General features: G+C 43.0%; 1 protein-coding gene across 1 annotated transcript in view; it reads left to right on the top strand.

The window, feature by feature from the left end:
* mboat2a (membrane bound O-acyltransferase domain containing 2a) overlaps positions 1-23,009 on the top strand; it is a 48,247-nt gene that overhangs the window by 13,518 nt on the left and 11,720 nt on the right. The window contains exons 2-3 of the mRNA XM_066684309.1: positions 10,361-10,506; positions 14,639-14,716. Of these exons, the coding sequence (XP_066540406.1) occupies positions 10,361-10,506; positions 14,639-14,716 (224 nt within the window). The remainder of the gene's footprint in view (positions 1-10,360; positions 10,507-14,638; positions 14,717-23,009) is intronic.

Here is a 23,009-nt window from a genome sequence, read left to right as displayed (position 1 = left end):
AGGTTGTGGATTTAGGTAAGTGTTTGTCTTCTGGCATGACTGAATATCCCTGAAGAATGATTCACTGCATTAGTGGAACATGTTGACCTGTGCCTTAGGATTGTCGGAAATGTCGGAATTGGCTATTATTACACTTCCTTCTTTCTGACCACTAAATAATCAGTGGGGCCTGCTGATACAGGATAAGGTTTATAATAATCCCAAATATATCTCAGTTTTCTCTGATGACAGTCCTTCACAGGGCACCACACACACTTACCCAGTCACTCACATCCATGGACACTCCACCTACCCACACAGACACAGCGAAAACACACTACACTCCTCACAGACAGTGACATGAGATGTGGATTGAACCCACCATTCCCCAGGACCCAGTGCTCTCTAAATCCAGACCAGTATGAGACATTTCCTTATATGTGAATGGATATCAATCACAAGCCTGTTACAATACCCATCACTACCCTTAACATAGTATTCCAGAGATATCTCTCTGAATCCCTGAAAGACCACAGATAACTGCTTTAGATTTAATGTCACTTACTCTAATGGGATTGATTGCAGCGTGCTGCTACACTTACAAGTCGATTAAAAGAAAGTGCTAGAGAGCTCTCGCTGGTCGAAAGACACTCTGTTTGACTTGCTGTCTATTAGTAGACCATGACTAGACCTCTCACTGATTGCTTCTGAAGTTTACATATTTGTTTCGGTCCTGAGGCCTTTGTGTACAGGGCTTGTGCAACAGAAGGCAGCTTTTGTACTTTACAAAATTGCCTGCAATGTTTTCCATGAATTATAGATGTTGCTTTTTTTCTACTTTATCAATTTCATTGTAAGACATTTGCACCCTTGGGCGTGTTTTATTGTTTTAACATAAAACTGGCACTCTCATTTGGATATTCTGACTTCTATGTCTGAGACCTGGTTAATTCTGTAACACAAAGGCAGTAAAGGGTCATTTAAAATAAATAAATAATTAATTTTTATTATTATGCTTAGTGAAGATCAAACCCAGGACCACAAGGCCCTAGAGCGGTGCGACACAGACTCTTCTAAGAGCGAGTGTGCATCTGGGTTTTGCCAAAATAATGTCATGCTTCTCTGGTTCCACAGATAACTGAGATTGGAGAAAGGCCTGCTGATGACTCATGATGTTTTTTTCAAGTCCATTTCTTGCCTGCAACATGTACTGGGATCTGTCAGAGAATTTAGTTTAAGCTCTATTTAAAAAATGACTCAGCCAATGGCATAACTGTTTAGGTTGAAATAATGTCAGTAGCTGTGCTTTCTGATTAAAATCAGGATGATTTTTTCTGTCTCAGGAAACATGTAGCAACTCTGGGATCATTTCATTATGATCCTATATCTTCAACTAACAACACTGCCACTAGAAATAAAATAGGTTAACGTTGTTAGCGTGTGGTATCGTTATAGACTAGAAGACGTACTGTGAAGTAGGTCAGTGACATGGCTGAGAATTTCAGTTTTCAAAAGACACAGATACAGACAGAGAGGATTTATTACATCATATACCTAAGGAACCAATTCCATCAACTTGACGGTTGGGCCTTTCAAGATACGGTTGAATGGTGGGTTTAAATAGAGGCAGGGACGGAAGGATATAAAGGTGTAGACTTGCTACATCTAAAGCTTTATACAAAATGGCCCTCTTCTCACTATTCCCTACATTATTCACTACATAATGCACAATAATAGCGAGCTGGACTCTAGAGGGTAGTGAATGGTTTTGGACACTAACTCATACGGACAAACATAGCAATGTATTATGGGTATCCACTTTCTGTCAGGGTACATCAGTTGTACATTACTTATTGTGGTACATAGAGGGATTGTTTAGTGCGCTGAAAATTATGCACTGTTTTCAGACACATACACAATGGCAGAACCCAAAAACAGTGCACAATATAGTAAATATGGCACAATCTACCACTGGGAGATTGCAGGTTTGTATGGTGTGCTCCCACATTTTGGGTTGTTTGTGCTGACACCAAAAACATTCATTCATTCATTCATTATCTGTAACCCTTATCCAGTTCAGGGTCGCGGTGGTTCCAGAGCCTACCTAGAATCATTGGGCGCAAGGTGGGAATACACCCTGGAGGGGGCGCCAGTCCTTCACAGGGCAACACACACACATTCACTCACCCACTCACACTTACGGACACTTTTTTGAGTCGCCAATCCACCTACCAACGTGTGTTTTTAGACTGTGGGAGGAAACCGGAGCACCTGGAGGAAACCCACATGGACACAGGGAGAACACACCAACTCCTCACAGACAGTCACCCGGAGCGGGAGTTGAACCCAGAACCTCCAGGTCTCTGGAGCTGTGTGACTGCGACACTACCTGCTACGCCACCGTGCCGCCCTCACCAAAAACAATAGGTGGTTAATACAGACAGATAAACATGGTCAGTCCTACACTCTTCCAGAAATTCCCAACTTTTATAAATTTATCTTACATTTCTCCAACTGCTTCAGAAAGACACTGCTATGTGTGTGTGTGTGTGTGTGTGTGTGTGTGTGTACACACACAGTGTTCATTCATTCATTCATTCATTATCTCTAAGCACTTATCCAGTTCAAGGTCGCGGTGGGTCCAGAGCCTACCTGGAATCATTGGGCGCATGCCAGGAATACACCCTGGAGGGGGCGCCAGTCCTTCACAGGGTGACACACACACACACATTCACTCACACACTCACACCTACTGACACTTTATTTTGAGTCACCAATCCACCTACCAACGTGTGTTTTTGGACTGTGGGAGGAAACCAGACTGTGACACTACCTGCTGCGCCACTGTGCCGCCCCCACACAGTGTTTTACATTGCAATATTAGCATTCAGTATGCATGATTTAATACTACATTGCTACTGCTACATTGCTATTGCTACTGCTACATACACAACAGTGTCAGGTTTGAATCTTTGTGTACCACAGGGTGTAGCATGTTTGTTTTTCTCATAGAGAAAACCTGCTTACACGTGTAATAACTAAAAAGGGCATAATACACAACATAATGAGTCTTTGGAAAGAGGGAAGGGAGAAGTAGAAATGGACTTGAAGCAGAATTTCTTTACTCTGCTCAGGCCTGTGCAGTACGAACAAAATACTCTAGTTGTTGTCTACATATTTTGTCTGAGGTATATCATAAATATCAAAAGCGCAATGATGAATTATTAATGTGGTTATAAATGACTGCATTTTTTTTCACAGTTATTTTTTAATGCTTGTTGGTCATGTGAATGGCAGTCATTGAGGATGCTCACAGGCCATGATGTTGTTAATTGTGTGGGTCTCGTTGATGTAGTACAAAGTGAAAATTGCAGGCTCTCAGGGCCAGCTGGGTAGAAAGAAAGTGTTGTATTGGGTCAGAACCTGGCTGGCGTCACTGGCTCTGTAGGCTTAATATAGCTGCTCAGCTGGCGTTGACACATATGAAGAAAGGGAGCTGCTCCGGCTGGGATGAGGTGAAGTGCATATGAGGCCACACACACACACACAGAGAGAGAGAGAGAGAGAGAGAGAGAGAGAGAGAGAGAGAGAGAGAGAAGCTGTCAGCTCTCATTTCTCTCTGGACTTTATATCCCTCTGAGATTGAGATTAATGATGTCTAGCGTTCTATTTATTTCCCCAACAGGGATCTGCAGCGCAAGTCTGCAGTCGATGTCGTTTATTTATGTATATGCCCTTCTTGTTGTTTCCAAAAATGAGTTTACGGGATTTGGTAACAACATTATGCACCTAGTCCCGAGTCCTAATCTTAGTAACTGAGCATGTTAACTCTTCGTAGTCTGGAGATGTTGTGATATTTTGGTGTGTATATGTAATTGACATTAAAATATTATTTAAATTGGGGCTGTCAAAGTTATGTTAATATCACAATTACGTACACAACACTACTTTATTTTCCTAGTCTCACCCTTGAAATCTTCCACAAGGTGCACAGGGTGAAGGCCAGCTCGTCACTTACTGTATGTTACAGTGAGAGAATATGAAAACAGTCATATTCTGTGTGCTGGACCCTGGGGTTAAAGGAGGATTTGGTGAATGTTGCAGCTTCAGATCTAGCCTTGGTAAATATTTGTTTAACATTTGTAGCCCTGTTGTTCAAATACAGCTTTTCAATGCCTTTTAAAACACCCTTTTGAACACTATGGTAACCGTGCTTGGTGAAGAATTATAGATCAAACAAGTACAACTAAAGTTACACTATAAAATATACTGCTATATACTGAGATAAATCCTTAATAGTTTTGTCATTATTTGTATGTTGTGCCAATTTTTACATGTGTCTCCTGGTTTGAGTGGATCCCTTGTTCAATGCATGTAACCCTTAATGTAGGGATCTGGGTCCTACCAACCCACACACTGTGAAACAACACAACCAAGTCAGTTTGGGCTGTGGGCTGCCAAAATCAGAAAACTTGAGTTAATGAGCCATTCATTTTGCTGGTTTTGATGTTGAGTGCTTCTACTCCCCGCTCCAGACGGCTATGCGCTCGGGTTGGGGTTAACACAGAGTGGCTGTTCTCAACAGGGCTGTTTAGACTGGGGGAGAACGCTGCTGTGGTGTTTATTCCTTTTGAACAAAGCAGGTCACAGAGGTTTCATTAAAACCAGGACTGTGCTAACTTACGAAATATAAGTAGAGTATGTCTTTTTGAACTCTGTATGATTAGGTTTGCTTTGAGAGAAAAAAAGGAATATTTGTTATGTTCAATTACACCCGAAGGTATTTTATTTTCTAGCAAGATCTTAATATTCTAATGCCTTAACTATAACAATTCTGGTTCTTATTTTTAAAGGAATATAGAGAGTTAGTAACAGCTTTTGTAAGCACCCTCTGGTTATGCTTGATTGGATCTAAATCTGACCCTGAGCAGACCGTTAGTGGAAGGGCTTGGGCATGACCTCATGCTGCTATAATGCAGCCATAGTCTTCAGCAGCGAGTCCGAGCCAATAGCAATGCCAAGTGTGAGCCTGCCTTTATCGTGAATGCAACTCTGTCCATGTGATTTGTCCCATCTATTAGCAATGCTTTAAGCGATTAGAGAGGCACAAGAAAGACCCCCACAAAGCTATTGTATTTGCTTCTCTGCTGACCTATTTGCATGCTGGGAAATTATAACTGTGCACATACAGTAAGTTCCATGGTTATTGTAAAGAAAAGGCCTCTTGTATACCGATTGTTCAGCCGTCAAACAGATCCTATGTACAGCCCTGCGTTGCCAAGGAGAGTGAGGGGTCTTTACAAACATCTAGCCTTCTGAAATATACAGGAGTGTTATACTATTTAATTGAGTCCCTGCTTATGTTTATGAAAGCTGTAGTTTTTGTTTTTAGCGCCCCCTATACACACGTGAGGGGCCCCTCTCATAGGTCCGCATCAGACAACACTTTTCTGAATGGTATTACCCATGTTCCATTGTGAGCCTGTGAGGAACAAGGGGATACTCTCGCGACCAGGGGTTGATAAAACTTTCATAAACACTCAACAGAAGATAAAAACCTTCTTAACCTTTAAAGGAAGTCAATGTAAAAGATTAAAATCCAAGTAATTTTGGAGCATTTCTATTGGTCCATTTGTCATGGAATTTTCACACAATGTGAAGGACAGCTGCTGTGTTCAAATGATGTAGTAAAGTAAAAATTGACAAAAATGGACATGTTTTTCTTTGGACAGCGACGATATACATTCATTCATTCATTATCTGTGACCACTTTTCCAGTTCAGGGTCGCGGTGGGCCCAGAGCCTACCTGGAATCATTGGCTGCAGGCAGGAATACACCCTGGAGGGGGCGCCAGTCCTTCACAGGGTGACACACACTCACACATTCACTCACACCTATGGACACTTTTGAGTCGCCAATCCACCTACCAACGTGTGTTTTTGGACTGTGGGAGGAAACCGGAGCACCCGGAGGAAACCCACGCGGACACAGGGAGAACAGACAAACTCCTCACAGACAGTCACCCAGAGCGGGAATCGAACCCACAACCTCCAGGTCCCTGGAGCTGTGTGACTGCGACACTACCTGCTGCACCACCGTGCCGGTTATTTAAATTTAAATATATAATAATATTTTTTTAAATACTGAAATAACCAGGACTTGTACGAATTAAATGGCTGAATTTAAAAAGTGCCTACTGCTTACCTCTTCATTTCTACTAATGTACAAGATATCTGCTGCTCCATCCTCTTTCAGCTCGGCAGAACTACTGAGTAGGTCCTTGTGTGTGTGTGTGTGTGTGTGTGTGTGTGTCGTGACTAGCAGAAATGGAGGATGAAATGAGCCTGTCTGTGACCGTTGTAGTGGGGCCCTCACTTGGAGTGAAGTATAGAGTGATGAATAGCACAGGCATAGGAGCAGAATGCATTAGGCCACAGGTTTCATTTTGAACTGATGGACTGTGAGAGTGAGCGACTAAAGGATCATGGGAAAATGCTGGGGTGGTGGGGTTAAGGGGGGGATTCGGACTACACAGATACTGTTTCAGGACAGGCCTTTTTTTTGACATTAGTCTGTTTTGAGGGGTAAACACAATCTAAACTCTTCATCTCTACTTGTTTTTCAGTGCCACAAGATTACATCAGTCTCTCAACGTGTCTCTCTTGCTCTCTGTCTCTCTCTCTCTCTCTTTCACTCACACACACACACACACAGGTTCAGCTAAAGCTGCAATCACATCTGGAGGGAGAAAGAAAGTCTGTGTTGTTACTCAATACATCAGAAGTCTGCACCCACCCTGCCCTCACAGTCAGCACGTGATGCTTATGTTTTCTACATTTCTGCCTCGATAAGTAAACTTCCAAAAAAACATCAGCATGAGGAACATAAGGAACTGCCTTAATCAGAACAAAGAAATGTGATAAAACCAGCTGTTCTGAATGTACTTTGATGTCGAGTGCAAAAACCTTAGAATTGTAGAATTGTCCCGCCCCTTCATCCGAGTCTCTCCAGTCACAGCGTGTGTCCTTCACAGGGTGACACACACTCACACATTCACTCACACACACACACACACACCTATGGACAGTGTTGAGTCACCAATCCACCTACCAATGTGTGTTTTTGGACAGTGGGAGAAAACCGGAGCACCCGGAGGAAACCCACGCAGACACAGGGAGAACACACCACACTCCTCACAGACAAGTTATCGTAGAAATAAAAGCACTGAGAAAAAACAGATCAAATGTGAACTGAGAAGAAAACAGGGAAAAAAAATAACAGAGCTTCTGCTCCTCGCTCCTCACTGCTGTGAGCTCAGGGTCGGGTGAACAACGAGCGGCTCATTATCATTTAAAGGAACAGGAGCTGAAACTGGCTGTTCCTAACAGGGCTGTTTAGACAGGGGGAGAATGCTGCTGTGGGGTTTGTTCCTTGTTGTACTTTGACCAAAGTACATCACAGATGTTTAGTTAAGACCGCAGAACTGTGTTGTTTTGTCACAAAGAAACAACCACTGCTTTTCTATTTGAATTAGATGAATCTGGCTCTGAAATCTGATTATCTGATCTGTATTTGAAGTAGTATGTGCTTCTGGAGATTTTAAACACTGTGTCCACTCACTGTCCACTCTAATAGACACACCTACTTCATTGGTTCACCTTGTAGATGTAAAGTCAGGGACAGTATCTTTTTGCAGCTCAGTGTGGGGCAGCTGCATACTTTTGAATCTTGATGGTTCTGAGTCCAGCAGTGACACACTGAGGAGTTTAGAAAAGTCTAGCAGCACTGCTGTGTCTGATCCACTCCAGTATACTTGCTTGACACACACTAGCATGCCACCACCACATTAGTATTACATTAGTATTAAAAAAGAATTGGGTTAATAAATTTTTACTAATTATTTTACTTTTCTCCATCCTTTTTCAAAAGATTTTAACCTCAACAAAACTTAGTTTAAGGAATGTTCTGGAAACTACATTTTAATTAAGGTGGGATAGGTTACGTCTCTGTTGAGTAAGTGTCTCGGCTCTTCTCAGCCTGAGAGATAAGCAGTGAGTGTAGATAGGAGGTGAATATGGTACTTGGAAGATAAAGAGCAGGCAGGAGTGAAGTGAATGCTTGAGCTAGACTCAGTCTGTTTCAAGAACGCACGAGTCAAGAGAATTAATGGAGGAGTTTTGTAGCTGATACGCGGTGTAGTCTTTTGCTGTAATGATTACAAGATGCTACTGAGAACAAATGGAGAAATGCATGACCTTGTGTGATCTATATTAAGGATGGATGGTACAGTCCTGGCTGACTCAGCTGAGAGAGAATGTTTAGAGAAGCGGCATTGGGATGGAAGTAGTGCTCATTTAGTTAAATAAATATGACAAAGTGTATTCGTTGACAACCTGTTTTCACAACGAACTAAATAAAAATAATCATTTGAAGATGAGGGCGGCACGGTGGTGCAGCAGGAAGTGTCGCAGTCACACAGCTCCAGGGACCTGGAGGTCGTGGGATCGATTCCTGCTCAGGGTGACTGTCTGTGAGGAGCTGGTGTGTTCTCCCCGTGTCCGCGTGGGTTTCCTCCGGGTGCTCCGGTTTCCTCCCACAGTCCAAAAACACACGTTGCAGGTGGATTGGCAACTCAAAAGTGTCCGTAGGTGTGAGTGTGTGTGTGTGTGTGTTGCCCTGTGAAGGACTGGCGCCCCCTCCAGGGTGTATTCCCGCCTTGCTCCCAATGATTCCAGGTAGGTTCTGGACCCACCGTGACCCTGAATTGGATAAGCGCTTACAGATAATGAATGAATGAATTTGAAGATGAGAAATAAGACAATAGGATTTATGAATAAAACTGATTTGAAGGACAAGGAAATAGAAACAGGAAAAAGCTCAGTTTCAGGAATACGATGCTCAAAGAATTGATTCTATGGGAGTCAAATTTAGAGATTCACGTGATTTTAGATGTAAAACTATTAAACTATTGCTTATAAAATGTAGTAATAAATTATACCTGTAAAATAGTAAAACCGTTAGAATACGTGACTAAAACTAGACAAATTTTTTAAAATTCAAAACAAAATCTGCTGCCAAAATTGACACTGTATAGAAGGTTGTGAATTCAGTCCTCAGGCATGATGACATAAATGAGGATGAGGAGTGAAGAAACAGTGCTTTTACCTCCCTCAGGATTTACAGCTGAAGTCCCCATGAGCAGGGCACCAACCCCTCATCTGCTTTTCAGATGCTGAGGTGGAAGGTTCTTAAATATGAGAACGTATAATGTTAGAGAGTAGTTCCTTTGTTTATCAAAATCCTTGTGTTATTAATTCAAATTTTTTACACTTTCATCTGATGAACTCTAAATGCTGCTACCACAGGTTTGTATCACAGCCTTTATAAAGATGCGCAGTGTAACCCACAGCTCCCAGTACTTTGTTACTTCCAAAATCATCTTGGATCTTATCTACGACTCTATTACAGCACTTTAACTGAGTGTTTGAGTATCAGTGGCTGAATAGAGTTGTGAAGAGAGGGGAGTGACTCAGCGGGCTGAAAGCGGCACTAAGGATGGTATGGGTGTGTGAGCATGTGGCTGGTCCTTTATCTAAACTGACTTGGCTACGCCTCTCCACACCGTGATTTGGTGCACTCCCTGTAGGGGCCCACGTGGAGAGAGGATATCAGCCAACCATCATTCATCACTGATAACAGCCACTGAGGTGGTGTCAGCTTTTGCAACACCAGCGATGGGTGTGAACAAAGGTGTGGGAGCGAGTCACTCAGTAATATGACGTAGACAGGGAGATGTCAGGGATTTGTCACAGAAATGTAGCTGTTTATTTATAATAAATCACAAGGAAATATATTATAAATGATTGTCTATTCTGTGTCAATAATGGGAACGCCCCAATGGTCATTGTCATATCTCTGTTATTGAAACAGTTCATGTTGTGATATTCATTCATTCATTTATTCATTATCTGTAACCCTTTTCCAGTTCAGGGTCGCGGTGGGTCCAGAGCCTACCTGGAATCATTGGGCACAAGGCGGGAATACACCCTGGAGGGGGCGCCAGTCCTTCACAGGGCAACACAGACACTTTTGAGTCACCAATCCACCTACCAACGTGTGTTTTTGGACTGTGGGAGGAAACCGGAGCACCCGGAGGAAACCCACGCGGACACAGGGAGAACACACCAACTCCTCACAGACAGTCACCCGGAGCGGGAATCGAACCCACAACCTCCAGGCCCCTGGAGCTGTGTGACACTACCTGCTGCGTGCCGCCATGTTGTGATATATATATATATATATATATATATATTGACCAGACAATGCGCTTCCAGTATTGGTCAGAATTTATTTCATGCCCCTTTTCACTCTGTCTCCTAGGTGAACTTTGTGGTCTGCCAGCTTTTTGCCCTGCTAACAGCCTGCTGGTTCCGGCTCTATCTTCACCCCAGCAAGACCAGTCCCTTTATCCGCCATGTTGTGGCCACACTCTTGGGGTTTTACCTGGCCCTCTTCTGCTTCGGCTGGTGAGTGTGTTTGTGTGTATGCGTGTTCAGTTAAGATTACAGACAAATAAAGGTAGTGTTAATTAGCTACATTTATCATTATGGAAATTCCTAACATGTATAGTGCAATGCACGTGTGTGTGAGTGTGTGCTAAACGTTCTTTTACTATTAGCTATCTTAAAGTCCAATCAGAGAACAATTCCCTGTAAAGATAAACCTGGTATATTTGGCTTCTGTTTGGCAACCAAAAAAAAATGATTACCAGCAGTGTGTCAGGTCAAGGCAAGTTCAAATGCTACTCTGTGTGTCTAACAGCTGTCATAAAACTGGACATTAAGGCGAGGGGCACAGGTGCAGCGTCAAGCAGGGGTCAGATTAAGTTTAAAGGCCTATTTAAAGTAAATAAAGATCAATTACATCTTGACACAAACAACAAAGTTGAAATGAAGGGTGGTAATTGATAGTATGTTCTCCCCCTTCGTATCAGTATTTACACTAGATTTTGGAACATTTCTGAGAGAATTTGATGGCATTCAGCCACTAGAGCATGGAGCACTAGAGCTCCATGTCATCTCAAAGGTATTGCATTGCGCCTCTTCACTCCAGCCCAGTGGCTTTATACACCCTCTGGCCAATACTTTGCATTCTACTATTTGCACATTTGCAGGTGCTTGTCCCATTCTATTGGTCTGTGAAAATTATACATGCTGTGTGTACACAGTTGAAGGTCTCTGTCCATAACAGGTGCACATTATAATAGCAAAAATTAATAAATTAACTAATTATAAGGAGTGTCTACAGATATGTACATGTACTGTGTTTTTGTCCAGTCTGTTACAGCAGATTTTACAATTTTCCATTGAGAACACACACTATCTCAATGTGTCTGATGGCGGAAATTATGTTTTGGACCCATGCTTGCACAGTAGCAAAAAAAAAAAAAAAAACTGGCAAAGAGTCTTCCTGACCTCATAAACACATATCAGTCCAGTCTGACCTCTGTCAGTGTCTACTAACTGTATCAGTATTATTGAGGCTGAGAGATCAGTGCCAAGTGCTGTCAGGCTGGATAAAGGCCAGTGTGTCTGATAGCTGCTATAAAACCTTTATGTATTAAGCTGATAATAGCGTTTGGGATTCAGTTTCTGTAGTGGGCCAATTTGACACGTGTACAATGGTCTTATCAGTCCTTATCACCAACTCTGTATCATTCTGATAGCTCCTCCTGCCAAAACTGCCTCCTCAAAGGGAAAGAAGAGGTAGATTTCTACAGAGCTCAGCCAAGTCTGATTAGAATTTTTCACTAAAGCTGCACAGTCTACACCTGTTCTCTTAATGCTGTATAAGGAAATGTAAAAAAGGGCGACGGTTGGTTGGGGCCTTGCTGCTAAAGCAGATATTCTACTAGTCTCAGGACGGTTTCTCAGAAAGAAACAAAGGGTGAATCCCATTTCACCCCTTGCCCCTACCACTTTGCCCTATCCATATATTATCCCTATATTTAAAGATGAGTGAGGAGTGGGTGATGATACATGATTGTTGAACGCTTTTGAAGGCGTACGATGCCCTAAATTTAAGTCCAGCAGTAAGGTTACAGCACTGTAGCGCTCCTCTGATATCACTGCAGACTGGCAGAGCTAACCACTGACAACGTATCAGGTTTTTGAAGATTTGTCCCATTTCTTTACCACTACACCTTGTAACATACTTCCAAGGGGCAAAGTTTCCGTAGAAAATGAGAGGTTGGTGTATATTAGGCCTAAATATCTGAAGCCAACGTGTTCCCTTCTTATTGCTTTGTGTTCCTTGCTCTACCACACCAACTACAAGCCTCCAAGGGATCTCTCTCCCTCTCTTCATGAAACAAACTACACCATCCAAGTTTATCCACTGCTTTAGGCTCGAGAACGTTTGGCTGAAGTGACTGCTGGAGTTTGAAATAGCTCCCTGAAGATCCTGTATTTCCAGGCTTTGAGATAGCTAACTCTGCCAGTAATGAGGTGCCTGTTCCTCAAGAGGCCCCAGGAGCAGGTACAGACCCCCAGGTGGTTTTGAGGCAAGAAGCCAGGGAATGTTTTCTGTAACCCTACAACTTGTGATTTTCTCTATGGCCGGTGTAACCGTGCCTTTGGGGATGTTGCTATGTAGCTGACTGGACAGTAGAACCACAGAGTCCTAGGGGTGGGCGATATGCCCCTAAAATAATATCACAACAATTCCTGGTATTTTTGCAATAACGATTTTTTTGGCGCTGTGATAAAACATTGAAAACTATTTCTGATTAATTACAATAACATACTGATACAATGATACTGTCACACCCTCGTCCTGTCATGCCTGTTTTCCCCGCCATGTGCTCTCTCTGCACATGGCTCTGTCTGTTATTGTCCTTGTCTCCGCCCATGTCCCGCCTTTGTTCCGCCTCCTTGTCCTTAACCCTCATTATCTGTTTCAGGTGTGTCTCGTCTGTTCATGTATTTAAGTTCCCTTGTGTCACTTGCTTTCATCGGTCATTTGTTTTGTGTTTTTCCTATTACAAGTCGTGTTGTTCCATTTCCTAGTCGTGTTCCCAATTCCTAGTCAGTTGTTCCTTGTTTTTTTTCCGTTTCATGTTGTTATTTCTAGTCCTTTCATTTATCAGTCGTCGTGTTTGCCCTCAAGTCTGTTTATTATTGTTTTGTTATTTTGGTTTAAATAAACGTCTGTGTTTTAGCAAGTGCGTCCGCCTCTGTCAGTCCGCCCTCTGCGTTACCCTGACAGATTCCACAAAATGAAGGTTATACTTTTATTGTAGTATAATTGTAACAGTTTCAATCATTCGGTAGAAACAAAAACAAAAAAAACATTTGTAAACATTTGGTTATTTGGTAAACAACAGTAAATTACCAATTAAACAAACAATTGTGGTTTTGTTTAAATACATACTGAAACAAATAAATCTATCACAAAACTAAAGTGTGGAAAATGCATGCAAATTAACAGCAAATGTAAACAATTAGATGAAAATTTCCATAAAGCTTCACAGTAAATAATAATAATAAAACAATCAATAAGAGAATAAATACTCTTTTTTTAAAATCATACAGATATTATCGTGAATGATAAAGTATAGCACAGCCCTAATTTGAGGTGCTTTTCTGGTCGTATTTTATTGGGTATTTACCTAAGTTCCCTTAGCCTTCCTGTCAGCTGGGATCAGCCTGGACATTCTCTGTTCTCCCAAAAGCATTTTGACTGAGAGTTTTATTGATTGCATTATGTAAACTTTAGAGGATGTTGTGTTTAAAAATCCCAGGAGAACAGTGCGTGTTCTTCTGCAGGGTGATTGAAGGATTGAAGATGACTTCCAACTTGATATATCCCTTTATTGCACAAATATCGTGCCCCACCCTAGTGACTTCTTGTCAGATTTATGATGTCTCTGCTCAGTGTGGTTGTAATAGCTGGTGTTTGCTGAGCCAAGATATTGAGAAAACCCCTTTGACTGAGTATGGGACACTGCTGTCTCTAGCTGTGAGGTGTTAGAACTGGACTGAAATGTTGTACCTGTTTTTTTTTTGTTTTTTTTTGTTTTTTTGTGGTGAATTGCATAATAGACCCAGTGCGATGACATCACTGAATTGAAACCATTTCCAGCTCCTAACTTGACCTCAAGCTGCTCCCGTCACATACAGCTCCCTGTTGGGTAACAGCATGCCCAAGGAAAGGTCACTATTGTTTTGGAGATTGTCCGTTTGTGTACATCACAAGATATTTCCTAGACTCTTCATGGATAGGAGCTGGATAGCGCTATAATCTGTCATGCGACTGTGAGAAGGCCTCCAATACGCGAACCAAGTTCTACTGTTTCCCTTTGTGAAAATATTAATACAGAGAAGATGCTGTTTTATTTATTTAATAATATATTAGTTATTTATTTTTACCCCCATCAAAATCCACCCTCACTCTAAGCCAAGTAGCTACATTGGAAAGTGTAATTGAGTTGTCATTGGTTGCTGACCAAGGAGAATGCGCGTGCCATTTTATGCTGGACCGAGTAATTGGATCAGACATGCTTGCTGCCGTAGCTTCTGGAGACATTCCCAAAACAAAGCAGCGACATGCCTGTAGAAGCTCTGTGGTAGCATCGGCCTAATCTGTGTTTCATTGCAGGTATGCCTTACACTTTCTGGTGCAGAGTGGACTCACGTACGGCATCATGATCTTCACCGGAGTGGAGCACATGCACAGGTGAGGTTTACCACCATTCGTTACCATATTGTGCTGCATTTACTTAGCATTAAGCTTACACACAGTTTCCACTGCGTAAATCATGATTATCTTCTTATAAATTGGCGCAGGTGAACAAGCCTCATTTTCCACATCTTTACTGCCCACACGTACCCATAAATGGCCCATTTAAATCACTTCATGTATATTCATTCATTCATTTTTCATTCATCATCTGTAATCATTCAGGGTCACGGTGGGTCCAGAGCCTACCTGGAATCATTGGGCGCAAGGCAGGAATACACCCTGGAGGGGGCGCCAGTCCTTCACAGAGCAACACACACACACACTCACACATTCACTCACACACTCACACCTACGGACACTTTTGAGTCGCCAATCCACCTACCAACGTGTTTTTGGACTGTGGGAGGAAACCGGAGCACCCGGAGGAAACCCACGCAGACACAGAGAGAACACACCAACTCCTCACAGACAGTCACCCGGAGCGGGAATCGAACCCACAACCTCCAGGTCCCTGGAGCTGTGTGACTGCGACACTCCCTGCTGCGCCACCGTGTCGCCCACCTCATGAATATTAAATATTAAATATGGGTGGTCCCATAGAGTATTGAGTGGGATACTGGTGACAGTGGAGGAACAAACAACTAATAAGAGAACTTTTGGAGAATGCAATGTGGAAGTTATTGTTGCACAGGTTGAGGACAGGAAAAATGTGTTGTTTGGAGGCTTCTGAAGTGGCATCACCTACAAATGGGGCAGCCATGGCCTGGTGGTTAGGGAACTGAGCTTGTAACGGTAAGGTTCCTGGCCCAAACCCCAGAGCCGTCAGGTCACCTAACCCCCAACTGCGCCTTGGGTGCTGAGGTTAGGGCTCCCCACCGCTCCGTTGAATGCGTGCTCAGTGCCCCCTAGTGTTCACTAATGTGTGTGTAAATGTGTGTTTCACTACACGGATTGGCTTAAATGCGGAGTTGGAGTGGCATCAGTGATCGAGAGCTGAACATTAACAGACCTAATTCATTCTCCCATCCTTGAGTGCCATCAAGTGCTCAAAGAAATGTGCAAACCTCTAGTGTAAAGCCTTTCCAAAAAAGTAAAAGCTGTTACTGCAGCAAAGAGGATCAAACTACATGTAAAGGCTTGTCCTCATGTGTTGAGTGTTTGTATGCTGACACTGGCCCAGCTGAGAGACTGTCCCAGCTGATCTAAAAACATGTGACTGTAATAGACCATGTGTTGATGCTCTCCAGCTTCAGGGTACTTGCTAAAAATAGCACTTTTCAATACCGACTGCTATTAACACTGCCATCTGACGGCTAATAGGGCCCTCTGTGTTAGTGCTTGCAACCCTTCAGTATTTCTTTGACCTTAAGGGTATCTGTAGGGACTTTTCTACTCTGCGAAGGTTTTGCGTTAGATTCTGAAGCATTGCTGCGATTATTTAGCCTTGAGAACATTAGTGAAATCAGGTGCTGGTGTTGGATGAATAGCTCAGGGTCATAAATGCCACTCCAGCCTATTCCAAAGGTATGTTGGTGTTTCATCACCGATCCAAAGCCCAAGACTAGGGGATTTAAACCTCTATAACTAATGTTTGGCATTGGGTTCAATGTCCTTAAATTAACCAGAAGTACCCAAGTAACAGCCAGCCGGAAAAAAAGTGCTAGATTTGTATTTGTTTCTTTTCTTGCTGCACATGTAAACTACTCTCTGTTACTCCCTAAATAGTGCACTTCACTAGTTATTGTTGTGGTGGTGTAATTGCAGAATGACGTTAGGCACCAACACACAAGTATAAACATTTACAGGAGAATAGGGCACTTGTGAAGGCTGTGGCACAGGGGTTGTGGGTTCAAGCCCCGCTCCAGGTGACTGTCTGTGAGGAGTGTGGTGTGTTCTCCCTGTGTCTGTGTGGGTTTCCTCCGGGTGACTGTCTGTGAGGAGTGTGGTGTGTTCTCCCTGTGTCTGTGTGGGTTTCCTCTGGGTGACTGTCTGTGAGGAGTGTGGTGTGTTCTCCCTGTGTCTGTGTGGGTTTCCTCTGGGTGACTGTCTGTGAGGAGTGTGGTGTGTTCTCCCTGTGTCTGTGTGGGTTTCCTCTGGGTGACTGTCTGTGAGGAGTGTGGTGTGTTCTCCCTGTGTCTGTGTGGGTTTCCTCTGGGTGACTGTCTGTGAGGAGTGTGGTGTGTTCTCCCTGTGTCCGTGTGGGTTTCTTCCGGGTGACTGTCTGTGAGGAGTGTGGTGTGTTCTCCCTGTGTCTGTGTGGGTTTCCTCCGGGTGACTGTCTGTGAGGAGTTGGTGTGTTCTCCCTGTGTCTGTGTGGGTTTCCTCTGGGTGCACACGTTGATGAGGAGTGTGGTGTGTTCTCCTGTGTCCGCATGGGTTTCCTCTGGGTGCACACGTTGATATGTGAATTGGCAACTCAGAAGTGTCTGTAGGTGTGAGTGAATGTGTGAATGTGTGTTACCCTGCGAAGGACTGGTGCACCCTCCGGGGTGTGTTCCCACCTTGCACCCAGTGATTCCAGGTAGACTCCGGACCCACCGTGACCCTGAACTGGATAAGTGCTTACAGACAATGAATGAATGAATGAATGAATATTAATATAACAGTTATTTCGATGCAGTAGTGTGTTACCCTGAAACATTGTGATATTATTTTAGGGCCATATCACCCACCCCTGCTTTACACACACTTGAGTTTTGACTTGAAGAAAGTGGAGACTACCAAACTCCACTTTACAGGGTGAAAATAACCTTAGGAAGAAGCATTTTCCAAAAACCAGAACCCTCTCTACTCAGCCACCCGCGGTCGACCTTGGGCAGTGTGTCAGAGAGAGAGTGGTCAAAGAGCGGCTGCGAATGGCATTGACCCTGGGCAGGTTACAGTGACAAGTCCCAAATCCAGTCCACTGACCTCTGATTATTGCATAACAAGCCCTAAATACTGTGGACCTGAAGTATTATTCTGGAACTTTGGCAGAGGCACAGTGGGAATTTAGCAGCTGCTCAGACAGACTTGGTTGGTAAAGTTCATCTCACTATTGGATGGTAAAGACATGCCTTCAGGAGAGGGGTAAAGACCAGGTAGGCGTTTACGATCCTGAGAAAGAATGTCAGCAGTGGGTGTGTTTAAGTCCGTGTGTTGACTGTTAAACCTAGAGGAAGTTCACCATGAGGTTTATTTCAGTACCTGAAAGCGCTGACGTCACAACAAGGTGATAAAAAACAGGGGGTGGGGCCTCATTCCAGACCCTGCCTGTGCTTGTTATGCACCGTGTCTTTATGTCTTTATCTGTGTGGAGATAATGTGGCCGGTCCCAAAGCACGGCCTCCTCCCAGCTTCTGTTATCTGTTCTCCTTCCACTTACAATTTGCTCGTCTTTCTGTGCGATGGGGATCTGGCCACTGGCTGTTGAGCACTAATGGGATTTCCTTCACTGCGTTACCTGCCTGATTCCCTCAGTACACTGCGGCCAAGACTCCCACAAGACCCCGGGAAACGAAATAACTCTCCGTCATAATGAAATGGGGCAAGGCAAGAGAGTGTAAACAGGCCCTCTTCACGGGTAGCAGCAATCACACTGTAACACACACACACACACATGCAAATGTCTTATATCATCTGAGAAAATAGAACAAAATCGCAGTCTTGTGTATATGAGTTTTGGGAACATTACACAGTTTTACAGTCATTTTTTGGACACATTAACTTTCCCATGGTCGCTACTAGATTAACCCTATCCTTAAACCAGCATTAAAACATGTTTCATCTTAAGATGTAATGGTTTACATTGTTGGGATCAGCTGGTGGTCCCCGCAAGAAAGAGAAGTCCCCACAATGTGAGTGTGTAAACAAGTTTAGGTCCCCACAATGCCCCATGTATACACACACACACACACACACACAGAGTCTTATACCATCTGAGAAAATAAAGGTGTTTATGTCAGCATTTATCTGTTAAAAAGAAATACAAAGAAATGCCAAAAGACAAATGTGTGTGTGTTTGTGTGTGTGTGTGTGTGTGTGTGTGTGTGTGTTTGTGTGTGTGTGTGTGTGTGTATGTGTGATGAGTGAGGAACACCCGCCCTGTCCAGGGTGTGTTCCTGGCTTGCTCCCAATAATTCCGGTTAGGCTTTGAACTTCCCGTGACCCTGATATTGATGAAGCTTCGACTGTATGTAGGAGCAATTTTAACACTGTATTTTAATATAAGGCTTTTTTAAAAATAGATTTGTTGGACAATGAGGAAGAGGCTGTATTTTAAGAGCCATGATGAAACAGGAATCTATGTGACGCTTTTATGATATGATGTATTGCTTGTTACTTCTCAGGCATGTGTGGAGGAGGTTTTCCACCCCACTGTGCATGTGTCACAGACAGAGCACCATCTACTGGACAGAGAGAAATGCTTAGCTTTAAAGAGAACATACTCTATCTTGTTCCACGATGGAACACAGTTCTGGGGTTTTATTGAAACATATATGATGTGCTTTGGTGAAAATACCACAAGGAGCAAATACAGCAGCATTTTCCTGTTCAGAACAACCGGTTTCAGGGCTTGCTCGTTGAAATGATAATGAGCCGCTCGCTGTTCACCGCGACCTGAACACATGGAAGTGAGGAGCTAGGAGCAGAAACTTTGGTTTTTAGCTATTTTCACTCAGTTATCTTCCTTCTCTGTTCTTGTTTTCTCTGTTTTTATTCAGTGCTCTTATTTCTCTTCACTGCATTTAGGCGATGACTGGAGAGACACAGACAATGGGGCGTGGCAATTCTAAAGGCTCAGTTCTAGATGTCAGAGTTGTCTTGTTTCACAGTGTGTGGGTTGGGAGGCTCTCTTTTTTTGTGATTTTTTTTTGCAGTGAAAAAAATAATTTAAAGCTTGTGCTTTTGATAAATAGAAAAATACACAGGGCACGACAACAAAAGAAAACCGCACTCTCTGAAATGTCGCTGTGTTTAGGAGAGAGTGCAGTAAATGGACTAAGCCTAATGGTTCCTGCAGTCTTCCTAAAGCTCCTCGGTATGAATGATTTCTGTCCTTCCTCATCCCTCTGAGTTTAAACTCTGTTGCCACTTTCTGTGTGGCGCTGCATGGAAGCGTTAATAAATATGTCGGAGCAAAGCTGTGGCCTTTAAAATCTGTCTGCAGATGTTTGTGGACACTCGTCCTACATTCCTTCTGAAATCCAGTCATATTCGTTTATAGCTTGTCCCCAGTTTGCTGCAGTAATAGATTCCACTCTTTTGTGGACATGGGTGTCTACAATCATTTGGATTTGTATTGGATCACACTGAGTAAGTGTCAGGATCTTATAACACCCGTTCTCCACTACAACCCTTCACACATTTATATTAGTCCAGGATCCTTCACTAAGAACATGTCTCCATTCTGTGATGCTCTACCCTGGACCTGCTGCAGTGTCAACACCCTGTGTTTTGTGTGCAGTCAGTGAACAAATAATGCATGTTCACTCATCCGCTTGACTGCACATGTGGCTGTGAGAAGACCTGCATTGTGTAGAGCTCGGAAGCACTGGCTCTTCACACTCCACTGAAGACTGAACCACGGCTTTCTGGCCGTACACTGGAAGGCCATTTCTGATACGGTCTTTGATATGAACAGATGGATTTCTCTTTCTCAGGTGGCAGGTTCATATTTACATTAAAGCTGTATATTATTGTATATGGCAAGGTGGTCACAAATATTATTTTGATAAAATTATATTCTGAAAGAACAAGACATTTGCTGAGTTATTAAGAGTATTGTGCTAAACATTGCATGTTAGTAATTGTCAATGCATTGTATATGATTAAGAGTTAAAGTACAATGAACATATATTTATGTTCTTACTGTCATTCAATGTCACATGACATTTTCCCCCCCGTATTTATACAGAATTTTCTCGTAATTTAATAGTTGCCAGTTCTACCCTTTAGCCATGAGTCCACCCAGGGCCCCCAGCTGAGGCTTCACTGAGGATCAAATGAGGGATCTCACAAAGATGGAGTCCAAAATATAACTTTGAGGAAAGGAATGTCAAGGCTAACACTTTGAAAAATAGTTAATTCATTCATTCATTCATTGTCTGTATCCGCTTTTCCGGTTCAGGGTCGCTGTGGGTCAGGACCCTACCCGGAATCACTGGATAAATATATGTATTCATCAAGAAATGAATGGATAAGTGAATATATAAATAAGACCCTTCTGAAAAAGATTCTCAAAATGAGTCCTGAATGGAAAGGGACATAACACTTTGGAATCATTTTAATCGAGCTTTGTATATCTGCTATGAAAATATACAGTAGTACTGTGTATTAAATAAATAAATGAGCAGAGCTTGGTGACCTTGTTGCTCTGCAGAACAGTGGACAGCTCTGTCCGACACTCAGCTGGAGGAAAGACATGTGGAACAAAGCGTCTCCCTCAGCATGAGAACAAGGCCTTTCACACTGAAGTCAGGGCCTGATAAAGAGAGGCAGTGTTGAGGTGAGGCGGCTGCTGCCTCCGAGTGCCACCAGTGGGTCTGTGGACGTCTTTAACCTCCTTTGTTAAGGGTCTTCAGCTCAAAATGCCAGCTACCCACCCTCAGCTCGTAGCTGAGGAATCTGCAGAGGCGGCTCAAGCCTCATTCTCTGGAGCTCAAACACGCAGATGTTTGTTTTTTTGGGTGGAGATCATGGCTTTAGTGGATAGAATGTGGTAAAGCTGTTGGAGGTGCTTTACTGGGGGAAACTCCTGTGTGTTTAATCTTCTGTAGAACTCTCCCACTTCATTTCCACAGCCTCAGAGCTATATAACTTATAGATTACAATCCAAACTTTCATCCAGAGGAGGTCGAGTTACCGCATGAGAGAATACTTGTTATTGAATAATGGTAGACGACATAAAAGGGACATATTATATAAAGAAAATGCCTTTTCAGAGCATGTACACATACATTTGTTTGTCTGGAGCCTACCAACCCACACACTGTGAAACAGGACCTGAAAAATCTGGGCTAAAACGAGCTGAACGAGACTTTAGAATTGCCCCAGCCCCGCGTTTATGTGCGAGCATAGAGACAAGTTTAAACATGTGCTGAAACAGTGATGTTTAGACATGGGGGAGAGTGCCGCTGTGGTGTTTGATCCTTGTGGCATTTTGATAAAAGCGTGTCACGGATGTTTTATTAAAACCCCATAACTGTGTTCACTTGTGGTACGGTGGAAGACAATATCCCATTTCTGAACAGGTCTGTTTAGACATGGAGGAGAATGCTACTGTGGTTACTGTGACTTTTTTATTGTGGCCCTTATAACTGAATTATAAACCACGAGTCCATGGATATAAAGCTGTTAACATTTTGTGGAAAACTGCTCTTAAACACCACCATGTTCATCTGTTGTTGAGGAGCTAAAATAAGTGGAAATTTAAGGTTTGGTTCGACACAGCGTCACTTGCCTCGTGTCACTGTCTGTGAGGAACTCTGAGGAGTTTCCTCCCACAGTCCTTGAACAACATGGTGGTAGGTGGGTGGGCTCTGCAAACTCGTCCACAGGTGTGAGTGACTGGGTGAGGTGTGAGTGACTGAGCACCTGTGACAGTTGTAGTTGTAGAAAATAGTCTCTCGTATATTTCGAGATTTTTCTCAGATTTCTGACTGAATCGTATTATTATTTTTTCAATGCCATGGCCCTAAAACACCGTCGTAGGTGTCAGCAGCAATGCTGAATGATTTTTTTTCCTCTCTCTCTTCGGTGCCAAGGGACATGCGCACATACAAACTCCTCTGATTGGTCAGAAGGGTTAATCTCCGAACAGTCCCCGCCTCCCAGTTCTACAGATACAGATTAGTTCTGCACCACGTTCCGTCTGATATACAGGGTGGGCCATTTATATGGATACACATTAATAAAAAGGGAATGGTTGGTGATATTAACTTCCTGTTTGTGACACATTAGTATATGGGAGGGGGGAAACTATTCAAGATGGGTGGTGACCATGGTGGCCATTTTGAAGTCAGTCATTTTGGATCCAACTTCTGTTTTTTTTCAATGGGAAGAGGGTCATGTGACACATCAAACTTATTGGGAATTTAACGATTTATTTACAAGTTTCTGACCACTTATAAAATGTGTTCATTATATACGGATTCTGGAAGCCTGTGCTAGCATTTCTCCTGCGGTGCTGCTATCAGTGTGTGAAGAGTGGGAGAAGAGGGTTGCATTGACAATCCAACACAATGGGCAGCACTTTGAACACATTTTATAAGTGGTCAGAAACTTATAAATAACTCATGAAAGAATA

The sequence above is a fragment of the Hoplias malabaricus genome, chromosome 1 (genome assembly GCF_029633855.1).
Source record: "Hoplias malabaricus isolate fHopMal1 chromosome 1, fHopMal1.hap1, whole genome shotgun sequence".
In the NCBI taxonomy this organism is placed as follows: domain Eukaryota; kingdom Metazoa; phylum Chordata; class Actinopteri; order Characiformes; family Erythrinidae; genus Hoplias; species Hoplias malabaricus.
The sequence above is the reverse complement of the archived record's forward strand: the minus strand, read 5'-3'. Positions and strand labels throughout refer to the sequence as shown.